Source organism: Drosophila bipectinata, chromosome 2L (genome assembly GCF_030179905.1).
Source record: "Drosophila bipectinata strain 14024-0381.07 chromosome 2L, DbipHiC1v2, whole genome shotgun sequence".
Classification (NCBI taxonomy): domain Eukaryota; kingdom Metazoa; phylum Arthropoda; class Insecta; order Diptera; family Drosophilidae; genus Drosophila; species Drosophila bipectinata.
Window position 1 is genome coordinate 5552834 of NC_091736.1, and position 27500 is coordinate 5580333.

Sequence of the window (27500 nt, forward strand, 5' to 3'; positions counted from 1 at the left end):
CTTTTATTCTTTGCAGTGTAGTGTCAGTTTTATGTTTTTAAACAAAATAAATGTTTAGAAAGAATAGGTTTGCGTCGAGATAATAATTTTCATCTTAAAGTTATCTGAAATGTATCTTATCTTTGTCGTCTTGGAATATTTCGAACTACGATAACATTTGTTTCATTACGTTTAAGTTCAACGGCTACGAAAACTGTTAATTATGGTATTTATTTGATAATTTTTTTGAATATTTTTCTCTGCTAATTTGCAGCACTTGCGCTTACGTCGTCTCCTCCTTAACAATCTTCACTTATTATTTCTCTATTTTTTTAAATTTTATTTTTATAGTTTAAACTACATCGAGATACAGTATCTGTTGGATCGCTTGTCACGTGTATCATTGTTGTCGTCCCTGGGGTGTATCGTGTAGCGTGTCATACAGGCTGTATAGTCCTTGTGATTTTTTTTTTTTAGATTTTTTTTCATAATTTTTGGTTCATTGATTTGTTCGTTTCCTGTTTGTCCGTGTGATTCGATCAGAGGTCATGCCTGAGTGGTTAGTTTTTGTGATGATAATAGAAGTGTCTTGAGTTGTTATTCTGCACTTAGGGATAGCAATATGCATAGTTTTACTATCCCACGTTTTTTTTTTAGATTTTTTGAATAGTTTTTTTTTTGAAGTGGTTTCAGTAGCTTGTTTTGTGGCACATACTCCTAATCGCACTCGAAGCCCCGCCGGCTCCCCCAAATCCCAGTCCGTCCGTCAGGCTCCTAGCTGCCTCAGGTTGCTGGGTGGATCGAGGTGATCGCGAATGATGTGTATCGAGCTTGATCGAGCGGACCCGGAAAGGCAGTCACCGGAGCCCGAGTACAATTCTTTCTGACAATTTCATACTTAACTGGGTATTATAATAATAATCATATATGTATACTTTGAAATACTCTTCGTTAGGTGTATTCAACTGTGAGGGGTAAAAAGTGTGGCTTAAGTTTAGGAGCGACTGATAACTGAACAAATTCTTCTTGATTTTTGCACACATACATATGGTCTGGTAAAACAATACCCGATCCGCATAGTTGCGAAATCGAGCAGCACACACATAAGTTAGCTAAATAGATAATAATGACATTCACCGTATTGTATATATGAATAATTAATATATATTGTATACAAATATATTCTGTAATTGCGGTTATATCCTTGTATAATTAATTGTCATACACATCAATAGGTTTTGCTTCCTCGCTAAACAATCCTTGTTGTAAATAGAATTTTTTTGTTGTAAGGTACAAATTTCGCAATCTTTTTTTTTTTGGTTTTTTGATCTTGATTTTTGGTTTCTAGTGTTTCTGCATATGTATGTCGGTCTCTTGTATATGTATCCTTTTGGAGTGGTCGTGTGTATAAAGTGTCCTTTTCAAATGATGTCTCGTGTTCTGTCTGACTTGGCATATGTATACCAATAATTAGCTCTCTCTTTTGTTGGTTAGCATTTTGTGCACATTGCAGTTTTCATTTTGCATTCGCTGGTTCTTCAAGCACATCGATTAGGGTTAAGAGATATTTATGCCAACATCGATATCGGTTAATGTACGCATAAGTCAAAATGTTTCGTAATTGAATTCAATGCTTAACACCTAGACATGTATATAAGTATAAGTATGCATGTAAATATTCTTGTATATCCTTTAACACTCAAATATCCTCTATATATGTATATCGTGCGTTTCTATAGTTAAGTGCACCGCACATGCCTGCCCCAGCCAGGAGTCTCCCCGCCCGGACGCACTCCGGAACCACGGGCTGGTGCATACCCGGAGCAGCGTTACGGTCCCAGGGAGCCCCAAGACTGACCGGGGCCGCATGTGCTTCATGTTGGCGCGGTGTCGATAACTTAGGAATAAAACGAATAAAGTGCGTTGTCCGTAGAACAACTGGGAAAGAATTCCTACTACTGACAACCATTTGAAGCCTGTTTCGAACCTTCCAAGTGCTCACGCCAACTCAAAGTCGAACTGAAGCTATATATTCTTTAACTACAACAACGAAAATAAAGACCCCCGAAACGCTGCAACAATCATTAACCTGAGGCTTAACCTTCAACCGGAGTCCAACGGAGTCCGGTTGGTCTACTTCTTCGCCTGCTTAGCTGGCTTGGCCGGCGTCTTTTGCTCCTTGGGCTGCTCCTTGGGCGGCTCCTTGGACTTCTGCTGTTGTTCCTTCTCATTATCCTTCTCCTTGGCAGCCGCCTTGGAGCTGCTGGTAGGCGCCTCCTCCTCCGCCGCCTCCTTGGCCTTGTCCTCCTTCAACGGCTCCTTGGTGGTGCTGGTAATCGCGGGATCCTTGTCCAGTTCCCGTTTCTCGCCGGAGGTGTTCGCCGGCAGAGCCTTCAGTATGGCATGCACCTCCTCGGCCACGGCCATCAGAACGAACTCGAACTGTTGCCTTGTGGCCACGACACCGGCTCGCTGATCCCGCAGGTGCTCCAAGGTGGCGGCAATGTCTATCTCACGCGCACCCTTGTTCATTCGCTCCAGTACCAGGTCTAGCAGGATGTAGGCTCCGGTTCGACCGGCTCCGGCACTGCCATGCACCACAATGGGGCAAGATCGTCGGCCCCGATAGGATTTGTTCACCTTGCTGTGAAGGGAGAATACCATATATTTGATTAAAACTTGGCCTGGACCTATAACTTTATGTGACGCACCGTCTGAAGTCCAGGAGAGCCTTTGCCTGGGCAGGAACTCCCATTTGCGGCCAGGACAAGAAGTGGAACTGAGTGACCGTGCGGGTCTCACTGGTTCGCAGATTCTTCAGGTAGAAAGAACGTACGAGGTAATCGTCACACCAAATGTGTTCACTAACGAGATGAACCTGCATAATAACACAAGATTTTAAAAAGATTTCATTAAATATTTCACAGGATATTACCTCATAGATGTGATAAACCTCTGCACCTTCTTCCGGCCAGTAACGGGCACAGGCCACCTCTCCGTTCTCCTGCAACCGGCAGAGGGCCACGATGACAACGGCTCCCTGCTCCCAGATCATTTGCCAGAAGTGGGCCAATGTCGAGGGTAGCGGTCCCTGGGCGGCCACATAGGCGGGCGCTCGTGGATCATGATCGGTCTTTGAAAATGAATAAGTATGGTTATAGGGATTATAAGGATCTTTGACTGAAGATCTATCTACTTACAATCGTTGAAGCATTCACATAGTCAAGTCCTTCGGCATTGGCCAGATGGTTAAGGACAACGCGCGAGTGATCGTACGGTAATGGAGCTCCTGGTCTATTCAATCCGGAGCACTGGGGCTGGGAGGCAGCCTCTCGAGCACTGGGCTCGGCCTCATACCGGCAGAGTGCTTCCCATTCCCTCTGAAGGCGTCCCTTGTTGCGCAAGTGATCCTCCATATAAGACTGGTAACATATTCATGAACTTAAAGTTTCTAAAAGGCATCAACCAAATTGAAACTCACCAAAACCATATGTCCTGTTGAGATATCCATGTTCGTCAATGCCGGCTCCTCGCTCCAGGAAGAGGTGCTGGATCGTGAGGACGGTGGTCGGCCTTCGTTCTCCTTACTCAGCGATGTGATCCGTCCGCTGTGTGCCGGTTCGTTGGATCCACCAGCAGCACCTCCTGCTCCATTACCGCCGCTTCCACCCTTGCCGGCCATCCGGGCTCGGCAGAGTTCCTGGTAGTCCTTGCTGCAGGTCTCCGCCCCCGCAATGCCCGACTGTAGTCCGCCCAGTTTGTCCCGTTTGCGGTCATGGCGCTTGATCAGAATCAAGGTGACAAAGATCACTATTACCGCAGCAGCTCCTGCCCCGGCAAACATGTAGGCCATGATGTGGGTGACATCCGGTCCCTCCTCGGCCAGCTCGATCCGTGCCGATGACACGCTCGGATCCTGCAGGTCCTTGATCACGTCGCCGACACCGGCGTGCAGCACATAGAACCCGACACGTCGCTGGATGTTGTTCTTGACGCCGCGGTTCTCGTTGATCGTTCGTGCCACATCGCCGGCGGTCTTGCGCTCGGGGTTGTTTGAGTTCACCCGGAAGCTGACTTCGTGTTGTTGAACGCTGTGAAAAAATTAAAAGGAAAAGGCATTTAAATGAAAGTTAATATTAATACATTTTTTAAGGTATTTAGCTTAAGAGACGCAAGCAAAATTGGACAAGATATGGACACCGTTTGGAGAAAGTCTTCGGTGCGGGCCATCTAAAGGAGGTCCATCAGAAAAATTTATGAAAAACTGAACAAAAAAAGTTTATGCCCAGATTAATGGAGAATTGACCCACAAATCGATTAAGGTACTCCGCTCAAGGATCAGATGGAAATTGGCAAAGATATGCCTTTCGCGGTGGGTGATATTGGGCTCCCATGCATTTTCAGCATTTTTGAAGGGGACCCATCAGAAAAATTGACAAAAAAGTGAAAAAATAATTTGTATCCAGATTTTGATGCAGATTTGTGGAGAATCGATCCACAAATCGATTGAGGTACTCCGCTCAAGGATCAGATGGAAATTGGCAAAGAAATGGCTTTCGCGGTGGGTGATATTGGGCTCCCATGCATTTTCAGCATTTTTGAAGGGGACCCATCAGAAAAATTGACCAAAAAGTGAAAAAATAATTTGTATCCAGATTTTGATGCAGATTTGTGGAGAATCGATCCACAAATCGATTGAGGTACTCCGCTCAAGGATCAGATGGAAATTGGCAAAGATATGGCTTTCGCGGTGAGTGATATTGGGCTCCCATGCATTTTCAGCATTTTTGAAGGGGACCCATCAGAAAAATTGACAAAAAAGTGAAAAAATAATTTGTATCCAGATTTTGATGCAGATTTGTGGAGAATCGATACACAAATCGATTGAGGTACTCCGCTCAAGGATCAGATGGAAATTGGCAAAGAAATGGCTTTCGCGGTGGGTGATATTGGGCTCCCATGCATTTTCAGCATTTTTGAAGGGGACCCATCAGAAAAATTGACAAAAAAGTGAAAAAATAATTTGTATCCAGATTTTGATGCAGATTTGTGGAGAATCGATCCACAAATCGATTGAGGTACTCCGCTCAAGGATTAGATGGAAATTGGCAAAGATATGGCTTTCGCGGTGGGTGATATTGGGCTCCCATGCATTTTCAGCATTTTTGAAGGGGACCCATCAGAAAAATTGACAAAAAAGTGAAAAAATAATTTGTATCCAGATTTTGATGCAGATTTGTGGAGAATCGATCCACAAATCGATTGAGTTACTCCGCTCAAGGATCAGATGGAAATTGGCAAAGATATGGCTTTCGCGGTGGGTGATATTGGGCCCCCATGCATTTTCAGTACTTTTGAAGGGGACCCATCAGAAAAATTGACAAGAAAAGTGAAAAAATAATTTGTATCCAGATTTTGATGCAGATTTGCGGAGAATCGATCCACAAATCGATTGAGGTACTCCGCTCAAGGATCAGATGGAAATTGGCAAAGATATGGCTTTCGCGGTGGGTGATATTGGGCTCCCATGCATTTTCAGCATTTTTGAAGGGGACCCATCAGAAAAATTGACAAAAAAGTGAAAAAATAATTTGTATCCAGATTTTGATGCAGATTTGTGGAGAATCGATACACAAATCGATTGAGGTACTCCGCTCAAGGATCAGATGGAAATTGGCAAAGAAATGGCTTTCGCGGTGGGTGATATTGGGCTCCCATGCATTTTCAGCATTTTTGAAGGGGACCCATCAGAAAAATTGACAAAAAAGTGAAAAAATAATTTGTATCCAGATTTTGATGCAGATTTGTGGAGAATCGATCCACAAATCGATTGAGGTACTCCGCTCAAGGATTAGATGGAAATTGGCAAAGATATGGCTTTCGCGGTGGGTGATATTGGGCTCCCATGCATTTTCAGCATTTTTGAAGGGGACCCATCAGAAAAATTGACCAAAAAGTGAAAAAATAATTTGTATCCAGATTTTGATGCAGATTTGTGGAGAATCGATCCACAAATCGATTGAGGTACTCCGCTCAAGGATCAGATGGAAATTGGCAAGGATATGGCTTTCGCGGTGGGTGATATTGGGCTCCCATGCATTTTCAGCATTTTTGAAGGGGACCCATCAGAAAAATTGACAAAAAAGTGAAAAAATAATTTGTATCCAGATTTTGATGCAGATTTGTGGAGAATCGATCCACAAATCGATTGAGGTACTCCGCTCAAGGATCAGATGGAAATTGGCAAAGATATGGCTTTCGCGGTGAGTGATATTGGGCTCCCATGCATTTTCAGCATTTTTGAAGGGGACCCATCAGAAAAATTGACAAAAAAGTGAAAAAATAATTTGTATCCAGATTTTGATGCAGATTTGTGGAGAATCGATCCACAAATCGATTGAGGTACTCCGCTCAAGGATTAGATGGAAATTGGCAAAGATATGGCTTTCGCGGTGGGTGATATTGGGCTCCCATGCATTTTCAGCATTTTTGAAGGGGACCCATCAGAAAAATTGACAAAAAAGTGAAAAAATAATTTGTATCCAGATTTTGATGCAGATTTGTGGAGAATCGATCCACAAATCGATTGAGTTACTCCGCTCAAGGATCAGATGGAAATTGGCAAAGATATGGCTTTCGCGGTGGGTGATATTGGGCTCCCATGCATTTTCAGCACTTTTGAAGGGGACCCATCAGAAAAATTGACAAAAAAGTGAAAAAATAATTTGTATCCAGATTTTGATGCAGATTTGCGGAGAATCGATCCACAAATCGATTGAGGTACTCCGCTCAAGGATCAGATGGAAATTGGCAAAGATATGGCTTTCGCGGTGGGTGATATTGGGCTCCCATGCATTTTCAGCATTTTTGAAGGGGACCCATCAGAAAAATTGACAAAAAAGTGAAAAAATAATTTGTATCCAGATTTTGATGCAGATTTGTGGAGAATCGATACACAAATCGATTGAGGTACTCCGCTCAAGGATCAGATGGAAATTGGCAAAGAAATGGCTTTCGCGGAGGGTGATATTGGGCTCCCATGCATTTTCAGCATTTTTGAAGGGGACCCATCAGAAAAATTGACAAAAAAAAGAAAAAATAATTTGTATCCAGATTTTGATGCAGATTTGTGGAGAATCGATCCACAAATCGATTGAGTTACTCCGCTCAAGGATCAGATGGAAATTGGCAAAGATATGGCTTTCGCGGTGGGTGATATTGGGCTCCCATGCATTTTCAGCACTTTTGAAGGGGACCCATCAAAAAAATTGACAAGAAAAGTGAAAAAATAATTTGTATCCAGATTTTGATGCAGATTTGCGGAGAATCGATCCACAAATCGATTGAGGTACTCCGCTCAAGGATCAGATGGAAATTGGCAAAGATATGGCTTTCGCGGTGGGTGATATTGGGCTCCCATGCATTTTCAGCATTTTTGAAGGGGACCCATCAGAAAAATTGATAAAAAAGTGAAAAAATAATTTGTGTCCAGATTTTTATGCACATTTGTGGAGAATCGATCCACAAATCGATTGAGTTACTCCGCTCAAGGATCAGATGGAAATTGGCAAAGATATGGCTTTCGCGGTGGGTGATATTAGGCTCCCATGCATTTTCAGCATTTTTGAAGGGGACCCATCAGAAAAATTGACAAGAAAAGTGAAAAAATAATTTGTATCCAGATTTTGATGCAGATTTGCGGAGAATCGATCCACAAATCGATTGAGGTACTCCGCTCAAGGATCAGATGGAAATTGGTAAAGATATGGCTTTCGCGGTGAGTGATATTGGGCTCCCATGCATTTTCAGCATTTTTTAAGGGGACCCATCAGAAAAATTGACCAAAAAGTGAAAAAATAATTTGTATCCAGATTTTGATGCAGATTTGTGGAGAATCGATCCACAAATCGATTGAGTTACTCCGCTCAAGGATCAGATGGAAATTGGCAAAGATATGGCTTTCGCGGTGGGTGATATTGGGCTCCCATGCATTTTCAGCATTTTTGAAGGGGACCCATCAGAAAAATTGATAAAAAAGTGAAAAAATAATTTGTGTCCAGATTTTTATGCACATTTGTGGAGAATCGACCCACAAATCGATTAAGGTACTCCGCTCAAGGATCAGATGGAAATTGGCAGAGATATATGCTTCTCTGTGGCTCATGTTGCACCTGGATGCAATTTAAACATTTTCAAAGGGGTTCCCACAGAAAAATGGTCAGGGGCTACAAATCGTTGAATAAATTCTTTTGTAACGTTTAAACCATTCAAGAACATTTAATTTTAAATGTTTTACTTACGTTAAATAAGAAAAGTATCCCTGCATGTGTAGTATTTGCTCCAGCTCCTTCATGATGCGCTGCCCATCGTTCCAACTGTCAATACTGAAATAGAATTATTTAAAAAAAAAAAATTTAAATTTTTTCTTTCAAAAAGAATACAAAATAAGTGCACTCACGGGTTCTTGACGAACACATGTACATATTCAGTGTCAACGGTGTGCGGCGCATGATCCTCGTCCGAGTGTTGTTGCTGCATGACCTTCTTCTTTTTGTGTGCCTCGTCCTCGATGCTGCCCTTGATGTGGGCGGGCAGCACCTCCTTGTTACCTCCGTCCGGCTTGCGAGTCTTCTCTTTCTCCACTTGGTTGTTCACTTCCGACGAAACAGGAGCGGGAGGACCCATCAGCGGGCCCGGCTTCTTCACGTCCAGCCGCTCATGCCGGGCGAAACCCAGCATACTGGCCAGAAGGGATTGCTTGACATTCTCGGGCTCATCACCCTGCATCCCATCGAAGCTTTCATCCTGTGGCATCAGGAGCATGCCCCCCTCGGTGTAAACCCGCTGCCTCTTCGGCTGCCTGGGGTAGCTATTGGAGGCCAGCATGGCTTCCTCCTCCAAGGGAGTGAGAGAGTTTCGCAAGAGACTCGACTCGAAAGCCATTTCCTGCTGCTGGGCATCGAGATCGTTGGATTCCAGAGGATTGAGGCCTGCCGGTCGCCGCTTGGTCAGCTCGGGAGTGGTCTCTAGTTCGGGTGCCACGTGCTGGAAGTTCAACAGAGGCTCCTGGACCAATCCCTGTTCGCCGGCCAGTTCCCGGAAGAACGAGCGTTTGGGCGGCTGGTCTTCTTGCTGCTCTTCCTGCTCGGCCAGCTTGCTCCTGGAGCTGCCTCGTGCCCGCTTGAAGGGCGTAAAGTTATCCGGAAAATAGAGCTCACTCGATTCGTTAACCTCCTCGGGTGGCACATAAACCGGAGCCTTGGCTCGCTGCTCCTGCTCCAGACGCTCTTGTTCCTGCTGCTGCTTCAGTTCCCGCTGCTGCTGTTGCTCCACAATGGCCTCCAGCTGGTCCATGGCATTGGCCGGCTTCCTTTGGTACGGCTGCGGATCGGGCTCCGAGGCGGCTAGTATTTGGTAGAGCTCTAGGTTCTGTTGCTCCGCCGCCTCGCGTTGCTGCTCTTCGCGCTCCATCCGTTGCCGTTCATTGTCCAGGAAAGTGTCCATTATGCTGGGCATGTCCACTTCGCTCTGTGCACCCTTCGCATGCCCATCCATCTTGCCAAAGTGCTCCAGTTCCAGAGGATCGTGACGCAACCGCCGCCGGTCCTGCAACATCCGATTCAGATAAATGTCTTGGTCATCCACGGATTGCTTTTTCCTCAGGGACGGATAGCCCGGCTGTTCATAGTACTCGATTTCCGCCTCCGGTTCCGGTGGCGTGAAGCGCACATAGGCCAAAGCACTCGCGGGGTCCCCGAAGTCCGGCGGAACAGGCGCCAAATTGGCGCACAAATTCGGCGGAAGCTGCTGCTGACGTTGCAGCGAGAAGAGTGCACCCTGGATGCGACACTGCACGTACGGATGGTCCCAGCCTAGGCCGGCGCCCTGGAGTTCCTCCAGCATGGTGGCCAACAGACGAGACTGCTCCTCGGTGAGGGGAGTCCTTTGAGGCAATAAATAAATAAGGATTCGTTTATAGAAGCCGCAGATTTCATTTGAATAAATTAGCTAAGGATACTCACTTCTCAATGTCCTCAACATCGACACCGGTTGTGGGTATACACTTTCCAAAGATGTTGTCTGAAAGGGTATTTGGAATAGTTAGATACTTGATAAGCTTGGATATCAGCTATATACTCTTTACTTTCAAGGCCCTTAGTACTGTCAAAAATACAAATACATATATCAAGCCATTGTAAGCCCCTTTTTACATTGTATCTTCCGATATTAATAGGGCATGTAACTGCATTAATGTCGCTCGTCTTACAATGGTAGCAACCTCCTTATTCCCCATATCTCCTATATATAGTACCCCTGATTCCGCCGCCTTTCCACCATCAGCACCTTTTGTTTTCATTGTGATTTACGAGCATTTAAATGCATATCCTTGCGGCTTGTCTCGGGCGTAATTTGCATAATGTAAATGCTTCTTCTCATGCGGAGAAACCCCTGACTGCAGTCCGCATATGTGTAGGCCACGCCCCTCACCTCAGCACACCCCAACCCGTCCCCCTCTTTTGAGGTCAACCATTGCGCTGCAATTTTCGCCATTTTTCGCAGTTGCAGTTCCAGCTGCTTTTCCAATTGTTCCTGAGTCCTCCCCCTCGTCGAGCTTACATAAGTAATTGAGTGTGTTCTCGATAATGCACTGGCAAGGACTCTCACTTCCACTCCCGCCCACATCCTGTCCCCCATCTCGATCCCCATCCGTCCTGCTAGTTCACACTTTGTTTTGGTGTCGTTTTGTGTGAACTCTCGCCTGGCATTGAAGAGCTCTGCAAATAGGAATAATATGCCCCAGGCCAGAGCTCAGCACAGTGTGGTTTTTTCTCAGCTATTTTTTTTTATTGTTTGGATTTCCCTTTCCCTAAATTTGGCTCCTTTAACGTTGACCCACAAAATGGTTTTTGTCTCGGGATGCATTTCCACAAAATACATACATATATTTAGATGGAGGTGGGAACTGTTTGCTGAAGGCAACGGAAATCGACAGCGAAAGCTTTTATTTTATTTTGCAATTTGGATTTACTTAAAGACATTAAAGTGGTTCTTGACGCCAGAGTGAAAAGAGATCTACAAATTTAAAATCCTCATTAAAGCTCACCTGAACTTCAAACTATAGTAAATCCAAATACCAAAAATATTAAAAGTTTCCTCATTTAAAAAGTATTTAAATGCTAATTGCTGAATTATAATTAATGCTGTGCATTAGGATTTAAATAGACTGAAACTTTTTTGTATAAATGATTAAAACACATTTTTTCCCCTAATCTGCATAATAGAAAAAGCATTAAGCTTTTCCCCCATTTAGCTGACTCCCAGCCGTAGTATTAAGAGGATGTTTCCTAAAAACTATGCTTTGCTTATAATCCCTGCTCTAAGTTGGTTGGTAAATTGAATTTTCGTTTTGTTCAGGGCTCTGGATGGCTCTGGCTGGCCTGACTGCCTGCCTCCTTCCAAACTACGTATACGTCTAACCGCAATCTGGGTCTTAAGTCCATCTTAACGGGGTGTCAGGATATCGGGGTGTCCTTATCGCTTACTTACCATCGTAGCAGACCTCGGAGTGCGGTATGCATAGCGTCCTAACAAACTGGCAGCCTGTTACGAGAAAGGACGAGAGAAAAAAGGAGAAAATCTTTGGTTAGTAGATGAAAGAGTTGTTTAACTAAGTTTAGGGCTGAGTGGGTAGGCCTTCCCTTCGGTAGAGACATAATGATGTGGTAAGAGCCAAATCAGCATTACTCTCTCCAATCTATAAACATCCTTCTCCACTCTCCTCCCAAAGGATCCCCAACCACTTCACTCCTGTTTTGGCCGTTTTGCTGGTGTCATGTGTCGCTTGCCTGACTCTTGGCTAAATAAACGCTTTTTATGAGCTTGTCGCACATGGCTAACACACAGGCACGAACGTTTTGCCGCCGACAGGCGAAGACAACTACAAATTCCTGGCCCATAGCATGGCCCCCGAAAAACACAAGTGCCATGGTGGAGGCAAAAAGTCCTTAGTCAAATGTCTGTTAGCATGTCCCCGTGTGTGACGTCAACAAGAACAACGCCCGCATCGCATCGGGAATTCGCAACTGAAAAATTCTCCCCCTGCCTACATCCCAGCACCATGTGTAACGCACATCCTCTTCATGGTTCACATTCACGTCCTCCTCCGAAAGCCTCCTCCCAAATGGCGTCACTTTGGAACTTTGTTGTCAACAGTTTTCGTGGTCTTTGCCTGGCTTTAACTTTGGCCTGTGACAGCCAAAAACAGGAGCAGAAAAAAAATGGTAAGGCGACAACGCTTCGACATTCGCTGGCCATTAATTAAGCCAAAGTAATTTCATTTTGCTAGCAACTCCTCCACATTCCGCTCCTAATGTTTGGCTGTTTTGTTTTTAATTGTTGAATAATTGCAAGCCGGTTAAAAAGGGCGCACAAAATTAATCTCGACAAGGGGACTGAGGTCCGGGTCCCTCTGATAAGCGCCTTACCCAGGCAGCTCCATAAATTAAGCAACTCTCAGCCACAAGAACTGCTATGGAAAATAAAATGTCCTCTAATGAATTCATCTGACAGATGGAAAATGGAAAAAGTGGGTCCTGTCAACACAAGAGGACAAAATGTCAATTTCTTAGCCAATTCCAGTTGAGCGTCAGTTGACAAGCATGCCAAGTCCGTGGGTTTTGTCCACAGAAAGAAAGAACGTAAAATAACTAATGTTTCCCTTTAAAATCCCTTTAAAATAACTACAGTTTTTCTTAAAGTTCATTTTTTATAAAGGCAAGCTATAAAAAGGATCAATTTAAGTGATTTCTCATTTTAGCACTTTCAATCCAAGCAGACTATTAAATTCTTAATGACCGAGTTGTAAAGCCATTAAATTGACTTTTATTCGCTGTGTAGTTAGCGAGTCGAGTGGCTACATTGTTTGGCCATATGACACAGTGCCAGGAAGTGAGCTCTCTATTCAGTTTGCCTTTCAGCATTGTCGACTCGACAGATTCAAGTGCTCTTCCCACAGCTCTATAAACGCTCGGTTTGTCTCCTTTTCAGTGTGAAGACCTTCTCCTCTAGCCTCGACTGGGAAAACAGTCAATAAATACGAGGACTGAAGCCGTCTGGCAATTTATCAATAGGCCAACAGAGACGTGACCGGCATGGAAAGGCGCACTGCCAGCAGCCGCATTGCAAAAATAGAAACTAATTAAATGAGATGCTCTGCAATTTTGTGGCAACTGAACGGTCTAATTGTAATGGGGCCAAGGATGAGAGCAAATGGCCTTTAAGAGCGTCAGGTAAAATCAAGCTGTGAGATCTGTTCACCTGGCATTGTTTCTGTTTCAGTTTTTTCCCCAGCTTCCTTTTATTTTTTCCGGCCCGGCGATAAGGCCACGCGGCGTATGCGCAATGTTACGTGCTGCAGTTATAGGCCATTTTAACGCCATCGCTGAGCCATGCAAATGCGCACCGTGGCAATAAAAATAAAAGAGCACATCGGAGGGCAGGCAACCTGCAAATCGGGACTAAAAGCTTTCATGGCAACAAAAACCCAACCCAATGGACCAAACGCAGAGATATCTCTGCCTTCCCTACTGTCAGTCTGCCAGTCTAGCATTCGGCCATCCTGCGTTCTCGGTGCAACAACTATTATTTATGGTGGTTTCGATTTTCTACGCAGGGTATTGAACACACTGAACGACGAAGACCGACCCCAATCTAGGATTCTGACCGCAAGGAGGAAATTGCAAAACTGGACATGCATTCATCGGCACTGGCAATCAACAAATCAAAATCAGTGATGTCAGAGGGGCGCACAGCAATCGTCCTTTTGTGATGTGATGTTGACCACAAGTGATTGATTGGGCTGGTCTGCCCCTTCCACTGGGAAATCTTCTTTCCATTCGCTGGCCTAAATTATGCCAAGAGGCCATGGTTAAGCCCGAGGAGGGCGAGTGCTGGCGAGCAATTTAATAAATTTATCGCCTCAAGGCGAAATTGAAAATTCCGAACGCATATCCTCCCCATCCGCCCACGTTGCGGTGACCGTGGCAACATCAACAGGAGCCTCGCATTTTGATTGATGTCCACCAGGACAACGTCGTACATGGTTGTAAGAAGGCGCTCCTTTGGAATTTTCCGCCCGACGAGGCCAGCTTCCCTTGGTTGTTTACTTATGTGAGGTTTTCAGGTCCTGCTGCCCTACTGTTTGCTTTTGGGTCAAGGCATTTAAAAATAAAAAAAAAAAAATGCAAGAAGAAAAAAAACAATTTTCATTTCATAACAGAATTTTTTTTTCTCTCCTGTCCGTCCGGCTATACAAACACGGCACGTGTGTCCTGGACAACGTGTGGTATGTGCAATATTCCGAGTGCTGGTGCTGAGAGCTCGCCGACATCTTTAATAACAATAACAAATGTTCAGCCCTCTGATTACGTGTCGCATTTACCACAGAAGGTGGAACACACAGTATATTTATGTATATTGGTTTAAAAAAATAAATTTATATGGAAGTTTTTATAAAACCAACATATGGGTTATTGAAATTGAATATTCATTAACTTACTTTCCAGCTTAGGCCGGAAAAAAAGGATAAAATATTTACAAACCCAGATAAAGTGAAATTTTTAATTTATAGAATTTTTTTGTGAAACGCCAATGGAATATTAATCAAATCAGATTGAGGAAAAGACAGTTCCTAATTTTTACACGCTTTGTTTAAGGACAGAATTTAAATTTTTCCCTTCAAAAGGGAAATGGGACAATGTACCCATAAAAGAATTACATTTTTTCCATGTAACAAAAATATAAAAAGAACCAAAACGGGCTTAAAATTTAAAGGAGAGACTCAACGAGAAAAGTTGCTATGAAAAAACAGGCGGTTAAAACACAATTACAAGACAAAGCCGGATCCTCTGAAATATAAAAAACATGAAAACAAGGAAAATTCTGGGTTTTTTGGGCTGCGGGGAATGAAAAGATGCGTTAAAGTCGCATTCAATGGTAACCGTTGACAGGACGTGTCAATTCCGGGGCGAACAAGGCGAACACAACTGTCAGGGAGGCGGCACAAAGGAAATAAATAATAACAAAGGACATTAATCATGACAACGACATGGCAAAAAAAAAAAAAAATAAGAAATAAAATACGAGGAGGCAGGAGCTGGTGAGAGAAGCCTGGCAGGGCCAATGGCAAAGCAAACATGATGCAAGCTCGTTAAAGGGCAGCATAACAAGTACTCACACACAGGACACCCAGAAGCCAGGACACTTTCCGTCGGCATTACAGCCTGGATGGTCGGATTTTTAGGGGGAACAGGGACTGTCGGAGGATACCGCCGGATAGGCAGACAGGCCTTGGTGCCTGTTTATGCATTAAAGCCTCTCTCTCTCTTGACTGCTTGACTTGCTAAGCGTTTGATGCTTTGGCACACACGCGCTACGCCAGGCAAACAAACAAATAAAAAGGCTCGAGGATGCAGTGCCTCCACGTCGTGGTCCTTCCAGTTCCAGTGTTTTCCCTTTAGCTTTGTTGCAGCTGCAAAAGTTGTCGCTGCTTTGCAGCTTTATTAAGTGTAAATAAGCGTTGGCATTTCACAGCAGCTTCAGTTCCTGCAGCCACATTCCTTTGAGTGGGTTATTTCTCATGCCAGGATATTGCATACACAACAGTGCAGGACGAAAATATATGGCATCGGTTTAATATTCTATTTTTGTCAAGTCAGCATAATTTCTTCACAAAATCAAACCTCCTTTGTATTTTTCATTATTAAATATTTTTAACAAGGGAAATTATAAAAAAAGTATCCTTTTTATTTCTCTGGAACTTCCTCCTACGTGTTGCTGGCACCGAACAGTTTTTCATTTTCTCTCCCTCAGAAACCGCCTCTGGCTCCTTGATTTATGCGAACTCATTTTATTCATAAATTTTAAACACGTTTGACGTCGTTGGCCTGGGGCAATATAAATTCGGTCGGCACCAGGGACTAGGAGGGGCTTTGAGGTCTGCTGTATTCCAACTGTCTCCGGCTGGGTGCGGGTTCGTTGATTTATCTAGCCACATTTCTAAACAAATATTTCTGGCCCCCAACCAGTGACCCCCACAAATTTGGCACGCAATTAGGCAGCTCCCCGGTTTGCTTCAGTATTCGCTCTCTACCCATTTTTTTTTTTTTTTGTTGTTTGTCCACTCGGAACGAAACGTCCAGCATAAATATAAACTTTTTATGGCAGCCACTTCTAGGCTTCCAACGCCAACGTCTGCTATGTCTAATAAATTGAGTGCCACTTCTGACCAGCAGGCTCAGTAAGCCAGCCTGGAAGCGAGAAAGATAAACCATGTCTAGGCTAGTAGGAGAAAGTCCTTTGACAGGACATGGAGGCAAAGGAAAATGTTTATTTGTGTACGGAAACAGCTCGATGTCATCACTGTTCAAATATATGTCGAGTACCTGTCGAGAAATTGTTTGTTTATCAGATGACTAAAAAATTGGAGTGTTTCCACATGAAATATGAACTGGAAAAATGATATAAAAGGTAAATTTTTGATGATACTTGAAAGTGTGTCATAAAAACTACTCGAGTGGCAACTGTGTGTCAGTTGAAATGTAAATTTTAAGATACTATGTAACGGCAAAGGTATTTACTAAAGTAAACAATTTTATCTTAAATTTTAAGCAGCTTTGCATCAAAAATTTAAAGAACTTATTATTGTGAGAACTTTCTCACATTCATTCTTTCACATTTCTTTCATTTATTATCTGGTCTCCGTGCGGATGACAAATTTTCCATGTCCATGTCAAATGACATTTCTAACGAACTTGCTTGTCTCATTACCAGGACACTCCTTGGGGCAGCTGCAATGCCACTATCCACCTCACGTCGGCAGAGAACATTTATTTTCAGAACTTTAAAGGAAATATTTTGATTTTTAGAGACTCTTCTCTTTAACATCTATACTAGATTCTTTTTTAATTATGCTCTGCCTTTTGTGAACAAAGTGATTCATCATTTTTGCATCTCATTCATGAAGTTGTATGAATGCGGCATGGTTGCTTCTTTTATTCTCCGCATGACCTTTTACCCTCCAGTTTTGACTGCACTTTGTGTGCGATTTATTAGAAATTCCCTTTTCAGAGTGACCTGAAATGGACCTGCCACTGCCACCATGCCATGGCAACATGCAACCTGAAACCTGCAGCCTGCAACCGGCAACCACTGGCAACAGTATTCTGCAAGGACTGCAGGCAGGATTGGTTTCGCAACACAATCGATTACGCATTTGGATCCGGAGCCTGTACTCCGGACCGAAATCAAAATTTCAAATATGATGCCTGATTGCAGGCCCCGGGGTGGTCCTTCTCCTATACCGTTGCCATGGCATGGCATCCTTCTCCTGGCAATTCCTTTTCCCCTGCGGTTTATTGACTGCATTTTGCCAGTCAGCAAAGGTGGCCCTTCCCCGCCGTAATGTCCTCCCTGGGTCTCATTTCATATGGATTTATGCCAGGTACGCAGAAGCTGAAACCAATCCAATCCCATGCAAATCCCATGCAATTGGCTTTATCGGAATTCCAGACCGAAATTGCCGAAAACGCCCACGCACAAGCCTCTCGAATGGTGGGCGTTCTCAAATAACGATGCGATCAAATTGATTTAATTAAATGCAAATAACTCGGTGTCTGGTCGGCCATCATCGACACTTTCCGCCTCAATGAGTTTAATGTGCAATTACTTTTCCAATTTGCCATAAAAGAATACACACAAATCTTGATTGCTTATTACTTGGGGCACATTTTTCACCATTTCCATTTCCAGCCCCCTTGGCTTGTCCGGGCACTTGTTCTTCTACGGTTCTTTGGTTTTCATTAATGTTTAGGCAGCTTTTAATTTTCGCTCATTAATGTGAAGAGCCAGGACGATAGGTGGGGCAGTAGGACACACCCCGAAAATTCAGGATTCGTTCATGAATTTTCATTAATTTGCGCAAAGTTGTTGCTCCTGCCCTTTTGTTCCTGCTGCTGTTATTGCTGTTGTTGTTGTTGCTCTTGTTGTGCATGAAAAATTCATTAGATTTTTGCATAAATTATGGCCGGTAGACCCACAAGAAAAACAGAACAGGACCAAAAGTTGTACCACAAACTTTCCGACAACCGCTATATTTTTTGGCGCGTCTGACAAAATCACACAGTTTTATCATTCGCCAACTGACTGACTGACTGCAAGCCAAAAACTTGGCCCAAATATTTGATGTGTCTTCCCAAAAAGTTGTTCCTTCCACCTCAAATTCAACGACGACGAACATTTGTCGTTGTCCCGATGAAATATGACCCACTTTCGGGCGGCATATTCATTTAAATTAAGCAAAATTGGCCAATGTATGGACTGGTATTTACGGTCGTCCATTAAGCGGTTCTAATTATTTTATTTTGACCTTAATTTGTTTAGGGTCCTGCCGCCATCTGAATCAATTACAGCGACGCCGCAAAGTATGCAACGCAGGTTGCTCGCCGCTAGATAAATCAAATCATTAGCTTTCGGCTCATTCAAATACAGATGCTGTGTTAGTGTGTGGGTGTGCAATATCCCTGTCTGTGTGTAAATGTATTTGTCTTTGTTAATGCCAAATTAGAGACGCCCAATGGAGCGTGATTACACCAGGCTACAGGCCAGGCTACACACACACAAATACACATTCCGGGCTCGGTTGGAAAACGCTTATTTGCGTATGCGTGGCACATAAAAATCCAGTTCTTATTAAATTTCCGCACGCCTACACATGTCCTGCGCCGAAGGATAACCCCTCCTCATCCTGTCAAGCCACGACGGCAGTTGGGAGCAGCTGTTGGGCTGGTTCCTTGGCATTTGCTCAATGAATTTTGCATGTTTTTTCTGCTCGGCCTCTCAGCGTATGTTCTTTGCCCTTTGCCCTAGGCCAGACCCCCACACACTAGCTCAGAACAGAACCCAACCCCCTGTCACCCACACATATGGAAAAGCACTTTGGTTTCCTATTTGTTTGCCAAAGGAGAAAGAGCCTCTTTGCTGGCTTTGTTACACCTTCAAGACGAGGACCGAAGTAAACAATATTAACATTAAATTAACATTTATTTGCTTTTGCCAAAGGTTGCCCCTTGCCCCACCTCTGGCTGCCAGCCCCTCTCTGTGGCAAATAAATACATTTACATACATTACGCAACATATGTACAAGTCTAGTAGTTTTTAGTCATTAAAATGGCCTAATGGTCCGCTGCCAAGGGCGGGCAAATAAAAAGCCCCACAAAATACAAAATACAAAAATGTTGAAATAAAATGGGGAAACCCAAAAATAGGAACTTCAAAAGGCAAGCCAAAACAAAGTGCCAACAAAGTAATTGCAGGGATTTGCCTTGCGGCCACCTAGCTCTCCAGGGGGGGTGGAGGGTGAGAGGACCACGCCTATTTTCCATGTGGTGAAATAATACTCAAACGAATACCCAAAACAGGAGATGGTGGTGGGGATGGAGGATGTGGGGTACAAGGGGTCTGAAGGTCTTGCAACCAGTTGCCGCGCCATTTTCCCGTTTTTGGGGATTTTTTTTTTATTTTATATAATGTGCCAAAATGTATAACTGTAACTGCTGTGCAAGGATATACACACCAACACACGCCTAAATATACATATATATATAAGGATTGTCGTTTGAACAATTTTACGCATATTTGCACTCAAATATAACATCCAGAATACGTATATATATGGTTATGCCGCCAGATATTTACGATGCCACGTTAATTTTTATGACATTTTCTGGTTGCCCCTTGAAATGGCTGCCGCCAGACACCGATTCCGATTCCCATTACGCCCAGGATATGATCGGACTGTCACAATATATCCCTAAAGGAAAGGCCAAAAGTACAGAGGCTAATAAACCTATTAAATTCTGGTGATAAATTTTAAAGACTGAGCTTGAAAAGTTGTTTAAAATGGGGGACATGCACTTGAAAAACAGTAACAGAAAATTTCAAAAATACTCTTAGTAAAAATATTTGATTATTTTCTCAGTGTATCTATAAGAAGCTTATTTCTTACCACTTTCTAAGAGTCTTACAAACAGAGGGGTTAACAAAAGCTATTTATTCTCCAAGACAACCTATTGAAAATGGAACAAAAAGCTCTCGATATTCAAATATTTCGCTTTTTTTCCAATTTTAAAATTCAAACTTCATATTTCACAGAGAACTGGCCAAGTCGAGCTCATCGATTATGGCCCTTATTTTATTGTTATTACATATTCTGTTATTGTTATGCTTTTGTGTGCCTGCATCTTGACGATGATTACGGTTATTATTCATTAGCCAGGCTTTTGTCAGCCAGGCCAGCTGCTCTTATTTCCACCATCCTTGATTGTCGGCCATTTATTGTGTCAGTCAGAGACGTTATTTTGGGCCAAAGGCGGACCAGTGTCTGGCCACGGTTCAGTGGCCATTCAATATCTTTTCTTCTGCTCGATTGCTTATCCTTTCATGGGCCAGGACCTGGTGCTCTGACCTCTGGCCTCTTTGTTTCTGAGCTCCTTAAGCTTCCAGCGTGTGTGTGTACAGGTGGGCGTGTGTATATACTGATGATGTGTGTGTTCATTGTTTCAGTTTTATCTCTTAATTACATCTTCATCTGTCCATTGAAAGCCTTCAGCTCGGAAACTTTAATTAACTTGCCCCATCACTTCTGGCCAATCTGAAGTATCAATGAGCTGCCGATGTAGTCCTGGCCAGACCAGGACCCAACTTTCTGTAGCCAACATAATTAAATTACCACTAAAACCTTCTAAATATGACAGAAACAAGTGGAGTTGCCCATGGCTTTGGACACAAAATTCATTAATTTCCAGAACGGATTAGATGGAAAAAACAATTTGTTATGACAGCATACAGGAAAAATAATAGTTTCATACTCTTTGTGCTTTTTCTTTTCTTTTAATTGAGTTTGGTTATTAAATGATGGAATTTTATTTGTTATTTTATTCGTTTTCTAGGATTATCTTGCGTAAATTTTTCATTTGAATTCGTTACAAATTTCTGAGAAGTCCTTAAGATGCTGAATAAATTCCGAGTATTTCTGTTCATTTGTAAAAGCTTATGTTATTTGATGAGCTCTGATTAAATAAACGTATGTACATATGTTACTGAAATAACATCCATTATTTGCCTTAAAGCTGAACTAAATTCGGCAACCAATTTGTAGAACACTATCTCTAATCTCCTTTTGGCCCAATGCAGTTAACTGTTTTCCACTTAGCACGACTTAATCCCCTAAACGAAAACTCAAACTGAAAACTGGGATAAATCTTTCTCTCTATTTTGTGGGCAAAATGGCGGGACACAATGGCTACCCCCAAATGAGGGGGTATGTATGTAGCATGCAACATGCAACAGTAACTGCCACACTTGCACATACTGCACATAGAGAATGTGAAAAGTGCGTTGGGAGTGCGCCTGTTGGCAGTAATTGCGGCGCTTAAAACGTTTTCACAATGCCACACAACTTTAGGGCTTAAGCTTTAGCTTTTCTTCTCTCTCTCTATGGTGTTTTTCCCGACCATTTTCCCTTAAATGGAGCTTGCTTTTGGGTTGACAAGCCAAAAAGTACGAAAAATTCTAGTAAAAAGTTTGGATGCACTGGAGCGAAAGGATATCGAGACTCGGCTCTTTCTTTGCCAGAAGAAAGGAATTTCCTTTCTGCTTTCGATTATGTCGGCAATATGTTTACGTTAACAACAAGACATCACCACCCGACTCCCGACATTCCGCATACGCCCCGTTTGCCGGCAAGGATGTACACGAAGCTGGCAAACAGACTGCAATTTGTTCCAAATGACTTGAGCGTGGCGCAAATTAAGTGCATTTTCATTAGTAGCAAGTTGTTTGCTATTACTTGGTGCCAGGACCATTTGAGAAATTAAATTGCAGTCAGAGCCAGAGTTGAGGATGGGGTCAGTGATATCCAAAGGGGTGGCGCAAAAGTTGGAGAACGCTTCAGCCAGGCAGCAATTATTTTTCTGGCCCGCACTCACAACTCTGCTCCTGACATCCAAAGGGAAGGGCTGCAGCTGGATAGAGGATATATTCCACTATCCACTGGACAGCTCGACAGCCATCATCGACACTACTCAACGCATTCATCCGTCCAGTATGAACTTCAGTCATGCAAAAAGTTATTTCCAGGGAAAGCTGCAAAAAATATACGAAAGTGTTGCAGCTGCCAGGAGAAATCCTGGCATGATATTGAGTTTTCAACAGGTTACTATGAACTGCCACAGGTATGACGGGAATTTTTCGGCTCAAGTCCGGGCAAAGAAAAAAAATGCATTAGAACTAGCAACGTGTCCAAAAATACATGAAAAAAGGTTTCGGGCAGGCATGTTTCATAGTTTAACTCTTGAAAAATTTCCAGCAGCTACTTTGTTTCATATTTTGCATTTAAAATACCTCTTTTTTCTTCATCTTTGGTAAACAATAGACTTTTCATGACCCAATAATATGTTTTTCCTTCAAACTTTTCAGCAAAAGTTGCTGCTGGCAAAGTTTTTCAAAAACATAAAGGTGACGAAACAACAAGCACTTTTGGACAACCAAACCAAACATTAAAGTTGAATATTTTAAAATTTAAATGCAAACTACAATTGCCAATTTGGTAACCAATAATTTCTCTTGCATAGAAAATGAAAGGCAATTTGTGGAGCTTTTGCAAATTCCACTGCTAATGCAATTACCTATAGATTTTATAGGAAAAATCGAACCTTTTTGTCAGGATTAGGAGGCGACCATGGCACCCCACCGATGTGGAATATATACATTTTCCTATATATACATAAAAGCTGAACAATTGTGGTTTGTGCAGCAACTCAACCACAGAGAATGATGTAAAGCGGCAGAGGTCAGAGGTTGGCCGAAAAATAAAAAGAGTACGGTGGCGTATACGCAATATTTAACAAGTTTTTCAGGCTACTACATGGAAATAGCATTAGCTCTGGCATCGTGGCTGCACCACATCCATTTTAACAGTTTTGATAGCAACGGACAGCCGCCTAATTAATAATGCATTCGCATCTGATTTGAAAATGTGCAAAATGCGCGCAAAAATGTAAAATCCGATTCGATTTCGATGCAAAAATCCAAGGGAATGCCGGGGCCCACGCAGTGAAATTTGCATTTGGATTTGGCTTTTGGAAAGATTGAACTGAATTTCATTAAATGCGGCAGGCGGCAGTCAGAGAGTACTGCGCAAAATATGAAAACTATCTGACACTGCAGCTGAAAAGCCTTTTAAAATGAGTGCAAATATTTGTTTTTCAAATGAAATGAATGAATAAATGCACTGCCGACTGGCAAAGTTTTGCTGCCAGCATGGGTGTGGCCCTTGGATGTGGTCCCTTTCGTTCGCAGTGCCCTTCCATATTTTAATGAAGTTGTTTTTGCCACTTTACCACGCTTCGGTGGCTGACAAAGGTCAATGCGATAGACTCTGTTGCATGCAACAGGGAGTTCTCGAGAGGCGGCTGCCATGTGCGAATCCCAGAGCAGAGCAGTAGCTCGGTTTTCCAGTCACCAGTCTTACAGGCTCCAGGCTCCAGGCTCCAGGCGGCTGTTAATTAAATTTTATTGTTCAGCCATCAAAAGTTGCGACGCCACAGCCACAGCCAGGAACATGGAGTGACACTGCCCCCCATGAAATATGTGCGGCAACTAGGAGGAGCAACTGGAGCATCAGATGCTGCTAATGATGATGTTGCTTGTTGCCAGTCCGGGCTGCTAATTTATACAAGCAGACACATGACACGGCCGAGAACAATGCGCACCCGTTTGCGAGGAGCAGTCAACGGCCAAAGCCAGGACATTTATCTGTTTATGTATCTCTGTTTCTGGGCGAGGGCATGTGCACCTGCAGCAGGACATGTGGACGTGTACGTGGCTTGCTGTGTGGAGGATGGGCCGGCAGTTGAGAGTGTGGCATCACCAATCAATAAATCCCAGGACCCAGCTCCTGTTGATTCTTGCGCAAGCCTGTGCATAAATGTATGTGCCGAGCTCCGGTTGTTAACTTTGCATGTGGGCTGATTGCTGACGTGGATGCAGCAGCAGCAGGAGGAGCAGCAGAAACAGCAACGAAAGCTGCAAATTTGCATGCCCCACACAGTGGCACAGTGGCAACAAAAGCAACTAGTTGTTGTCATGACAGCAGCAGCCGCTGCAGCACCAGCAGCAGCAGGGAAGCTCCCCTGGCCAGGGCATAAGCCGTGAATCCTTTTTCATCCCAGCTACTCCGCCCACTCAGCCTCGTTGCCACGGCTGTTGGCTGTTGGATGTTGGTATGGCCATGAATACGTAAGGAACTTACAGAGATAAATAGGATAAGCTGGAAAATGGTTACCCGAAGCACGACTTCAATAGAACCAAAGGAGCAGGCAGCTTGCGGTACGAAATTCATTCTCTAATAAAATAATTATGGAAATTATATCCACTTGAGTGTATCCCAAATTAGCAAAATTTCAAACTCTGGCAATCCAATTAGGTTTTGGAAATTTGAGAAAAAACATTCTAAAATATGATTTATTCTTTGGGTTTTCAGAAATTCATTTTATTTAACAATTTTAAATATTTATAGACGGAAAAAGGTCTAAACGAGTTGTTTTATTGAATGTGCGAATATTTAATGAATATTTGAATAGTTTAAATATTGTAAACTAGAAAAGGCATTAAAGTGTGAAGCAAATAGTTGCTCTAGTTTGGAATTTAAATATTTATTTCATTTGAATTCAAATATTTATATCTTTTTTTTACAGTTTAGAGCTGCCGCCCAGACTTCATCAAACTGAAATCCCTCCCAAAAACATATTCGAACTAAAAATAGATGTTTTTCACGTATTGGGGCCTGTTGCACATGTTAATTTCGTTTGGCTTCTGCACCTGGCCAAGTTCCGCCCGTAGAGGCCATTTCCTGGCCACCGCAACAAAGCACTCTGCTGTATCACGTACCACCCCGGCCAATTGGATTATGCAAGGTCCGGGCTAAACAAGTTAAAAACATATTTAGACAGCCGCCAGGACCGGACCAGACCAGACCGGACCGGACACGGACCGGCAATCCTGTCGTCCAGGGAGTAGAATTAAAATCCATGTTGCGACTGCGTATGTTGTTTGCTGCGTCAAAGTTTTAATTAAACTTGTAAATGTTTTCGCCACAAAACACACAAAAAGTTAACACACACACAGAGTGTGGCAAGCGGCGAGTGGCAAGTGGCAAGTGCCACAGGGATTTCATGCCAATTTTTTATAGAAAAATAAAGTAAAAATAAAATAAAAATTAATAATTGGATCAACTTTAATTGGTAACTCACCAACATTGCCCTCCGCTTGCACAAGATCTCCATGCGTGGCTAGGAGTAGGATCGCCAGAAGGAACCCTACTTGCAGCAGCTTGGCCGGACGATTCACCAGGTCCAGCGTGCAGCATAACAGTCCGCCACCTCCCGCTCCGCAGCCACGCACCTCACGCCGCCGGGCACCCTCGCTGATCAGAAGGCGACCCCGGGCCGGCAGCGAAGGCGGCAACCTGCGCTGGTGGTGCAGTAGCTCGTGCTGCCTCGGTTTTCGCTGGTGCAGCACCTGCTCCGCTGGTAATGGGTGCGGGTGGGGCAACTGCTCCTCTTGATTGTTCGTAGACTGCTGCTCAGGCCAGGCCGGGTGGCATGCTCCCACAGCTTCCTCGCCCTTGACTGCTGCTCGTGCTCTCTGATGCTTCGTCTCTTCACTTGTGGTGCATGGATGTTGCTGTTGCTGTTGTACATTGCTTGCCATGATAATCGGCACACCTGTAAGGTACATACATGAGTAACAATATGCTAATTTTAAAAGCCAAAGTTTAACTATTTTTAGACTAAAAACAATAAATTTCCATTTTCAATTAGCTTCTTGGTGGAAGCAAGCTCAAAACCCGCATTTCCCTGAGCCATATCTATACGAAAATCTTTATACAAATTTATGCAAGCTTTTGCACTAATAACCCGGCTCTTCCACCCACTCAAAATTCTTGGATGGAAGTACCTCCTCCGCAAGAAATATTTCGGTGGCTCCTTATTGTTGTTACCGGAAATTAGCAATGTATATTCGGGATCTCCCCGCCCTGTTGCCGGTTGGCTCTTGAGGGAAATTGCATTTTATTGTGCCAGGGACAACTTTTCGCTTTCCGGCATTTCCATATTTCATATTTTCACACAATGCGCACAATGCCATGGAGCACCTCAAAATGGATGCCGGATGATGTAGCCAGTTTGGGGGCACAGAGCACGGCGGACGTGAGGCAGCGGGGCACGGACCAAGTTTTTTCTCTCGGTGCACATTTGTCGCGCTGCAGTTTCCTGTTTTTTAGTTGTTCGCCTTTTGTGCCAAGAGTTCGCTTAGCCTCCGGTGACTCCGCCTGCTCCGACTGGTTGCCGAGCATTTCTTGCTCTTTATATGGTAATAAATGTCAGTCTTCGGTTAGCCCAGAGCTCTTCACTCGACAGGGGAAATTGATTTTCTTTGACGCTCCAATGGTTCGGGGGTTCAGTGGTTCTGGGGCTTCCATGCCGGCCAGGTGGTTGGGGCCTCCTGGCTCCCGTCTGGGTCATTTGGCGATAAGCGCGTCAGCCTCGCTCAAGGTTGACATATTTCGGATGGCGGCAGCGATGGTTGTGGCGAGGTCTGTGGGTGGGAGCCAAAGGCCCTTTGTATCCCGCCGCCCACAAAATGGGATTCCAGCTCATCAACAGCACCGCAAAGATGTGGCACTTTAAGCTCCAAAAGAGAAAACGTCAAATTATCGAGCAGGGCGGGCAAAGAATAAACAAGACACCAAATGAAATAACCTGTCAGCTGAATAAAAATAGGAACAGCAAACATATGTTTCAATCCTCTGAGGTCTTGTCAGTGGAACTTAATTTGTTCAACTTAAGTTCCTGGGAGAATAAATCAATAAAGTTACTAAACAAGCTTAGCAGGAATTAAACTTAATTTGTATATCAAATGTCAAATGGCTTTCTTGTTTGCTGACTTGCAAGTAATTCACAAGGACCCCAAGTAATAAAAGCTTAAGCCTGACCATATCTCCTAGAAATCCTTTATTTGAACTACATAGTTGACAAACAAGGTTAGCTGACTCATTTGCAAAACATCAATAAATAAATTTATGAAAGGACCCAGTCTGGGCCAACATCTCAATTACAGAAACATCTTTAGTTATAACATGGCTGAGACATGGTAATATGATTTCAATCATTTCTCGAAACTTGCATGATTAATGCGTTCCAGATTCTGTCCTCCCATTCCCAAGCCCATCCAACAGCTTTTAATGGACCTTATTGCCTTGAAGAGTCCCAGGACTTAGACTTGTCTCCTTGGACGTCTCAGTCCTGTGTTCATTTTTCATGCACAGACCGTAGCAAAAACTAAACTACAAGGCTGAAACTAAGCCCCAATAAGTTGAACCGGCCTGAACCAGATGACACCACAGC

At 43.5% G+C, this 27500-nt stretch overlaps 1 protein-coding gene across 2 annotated transcripts in view; it reads right to left on the reverse strand.

The window, feature by feature from the left end:
- Positions 1-330: 330 nt before the first annotated feature.
- The window catches only part of IA-2 (tyrosine phosphatase IA-2), a 39582-nt gene continuing 12412 nt past the window's right edge, over positions 331-27500 (reverse strand). For both annotated transcript variants that reach the window (XM_017239413.3, XM_017239410.3), the window contains exons 2-11: positions 25347-25820; positions 11527-11580; positions 10002-10059; positions 8438-9922; positions 8280-8363; positions 3461-4070; positions 3180-3401; positions 2915-3112; positions 2691-2857; positions 331-2623 (exon numbers count right to left, since the gene is read on the reverse strand). In XM_017239413.3, coding sequence (XP_017094902.2) covers positions 2113-2623; positions 2691-2857; positions 2915-3112; positions 3180-3401; positions 3461-4070; positions 8280-8363; positions 8438-9922; positions 10002-10059; positions 11527-11580; positions 25347-25806 — 3849 coding nt within the window. In that variant the 5' untranslated portion in view covers positions 25807-25820 and the 3' untranslated portion in view covers positions 331-2112. The remainder of the gene's footprint in view (positions 2624-2690; positions 2858-2914; positions 3113-3179; positions 3402-3460; positions 4071-8279; positions 8364-8437; positions 9923-10001; positions 10060-11526; positions 11581-25346; positions 25821-27500) is intronic.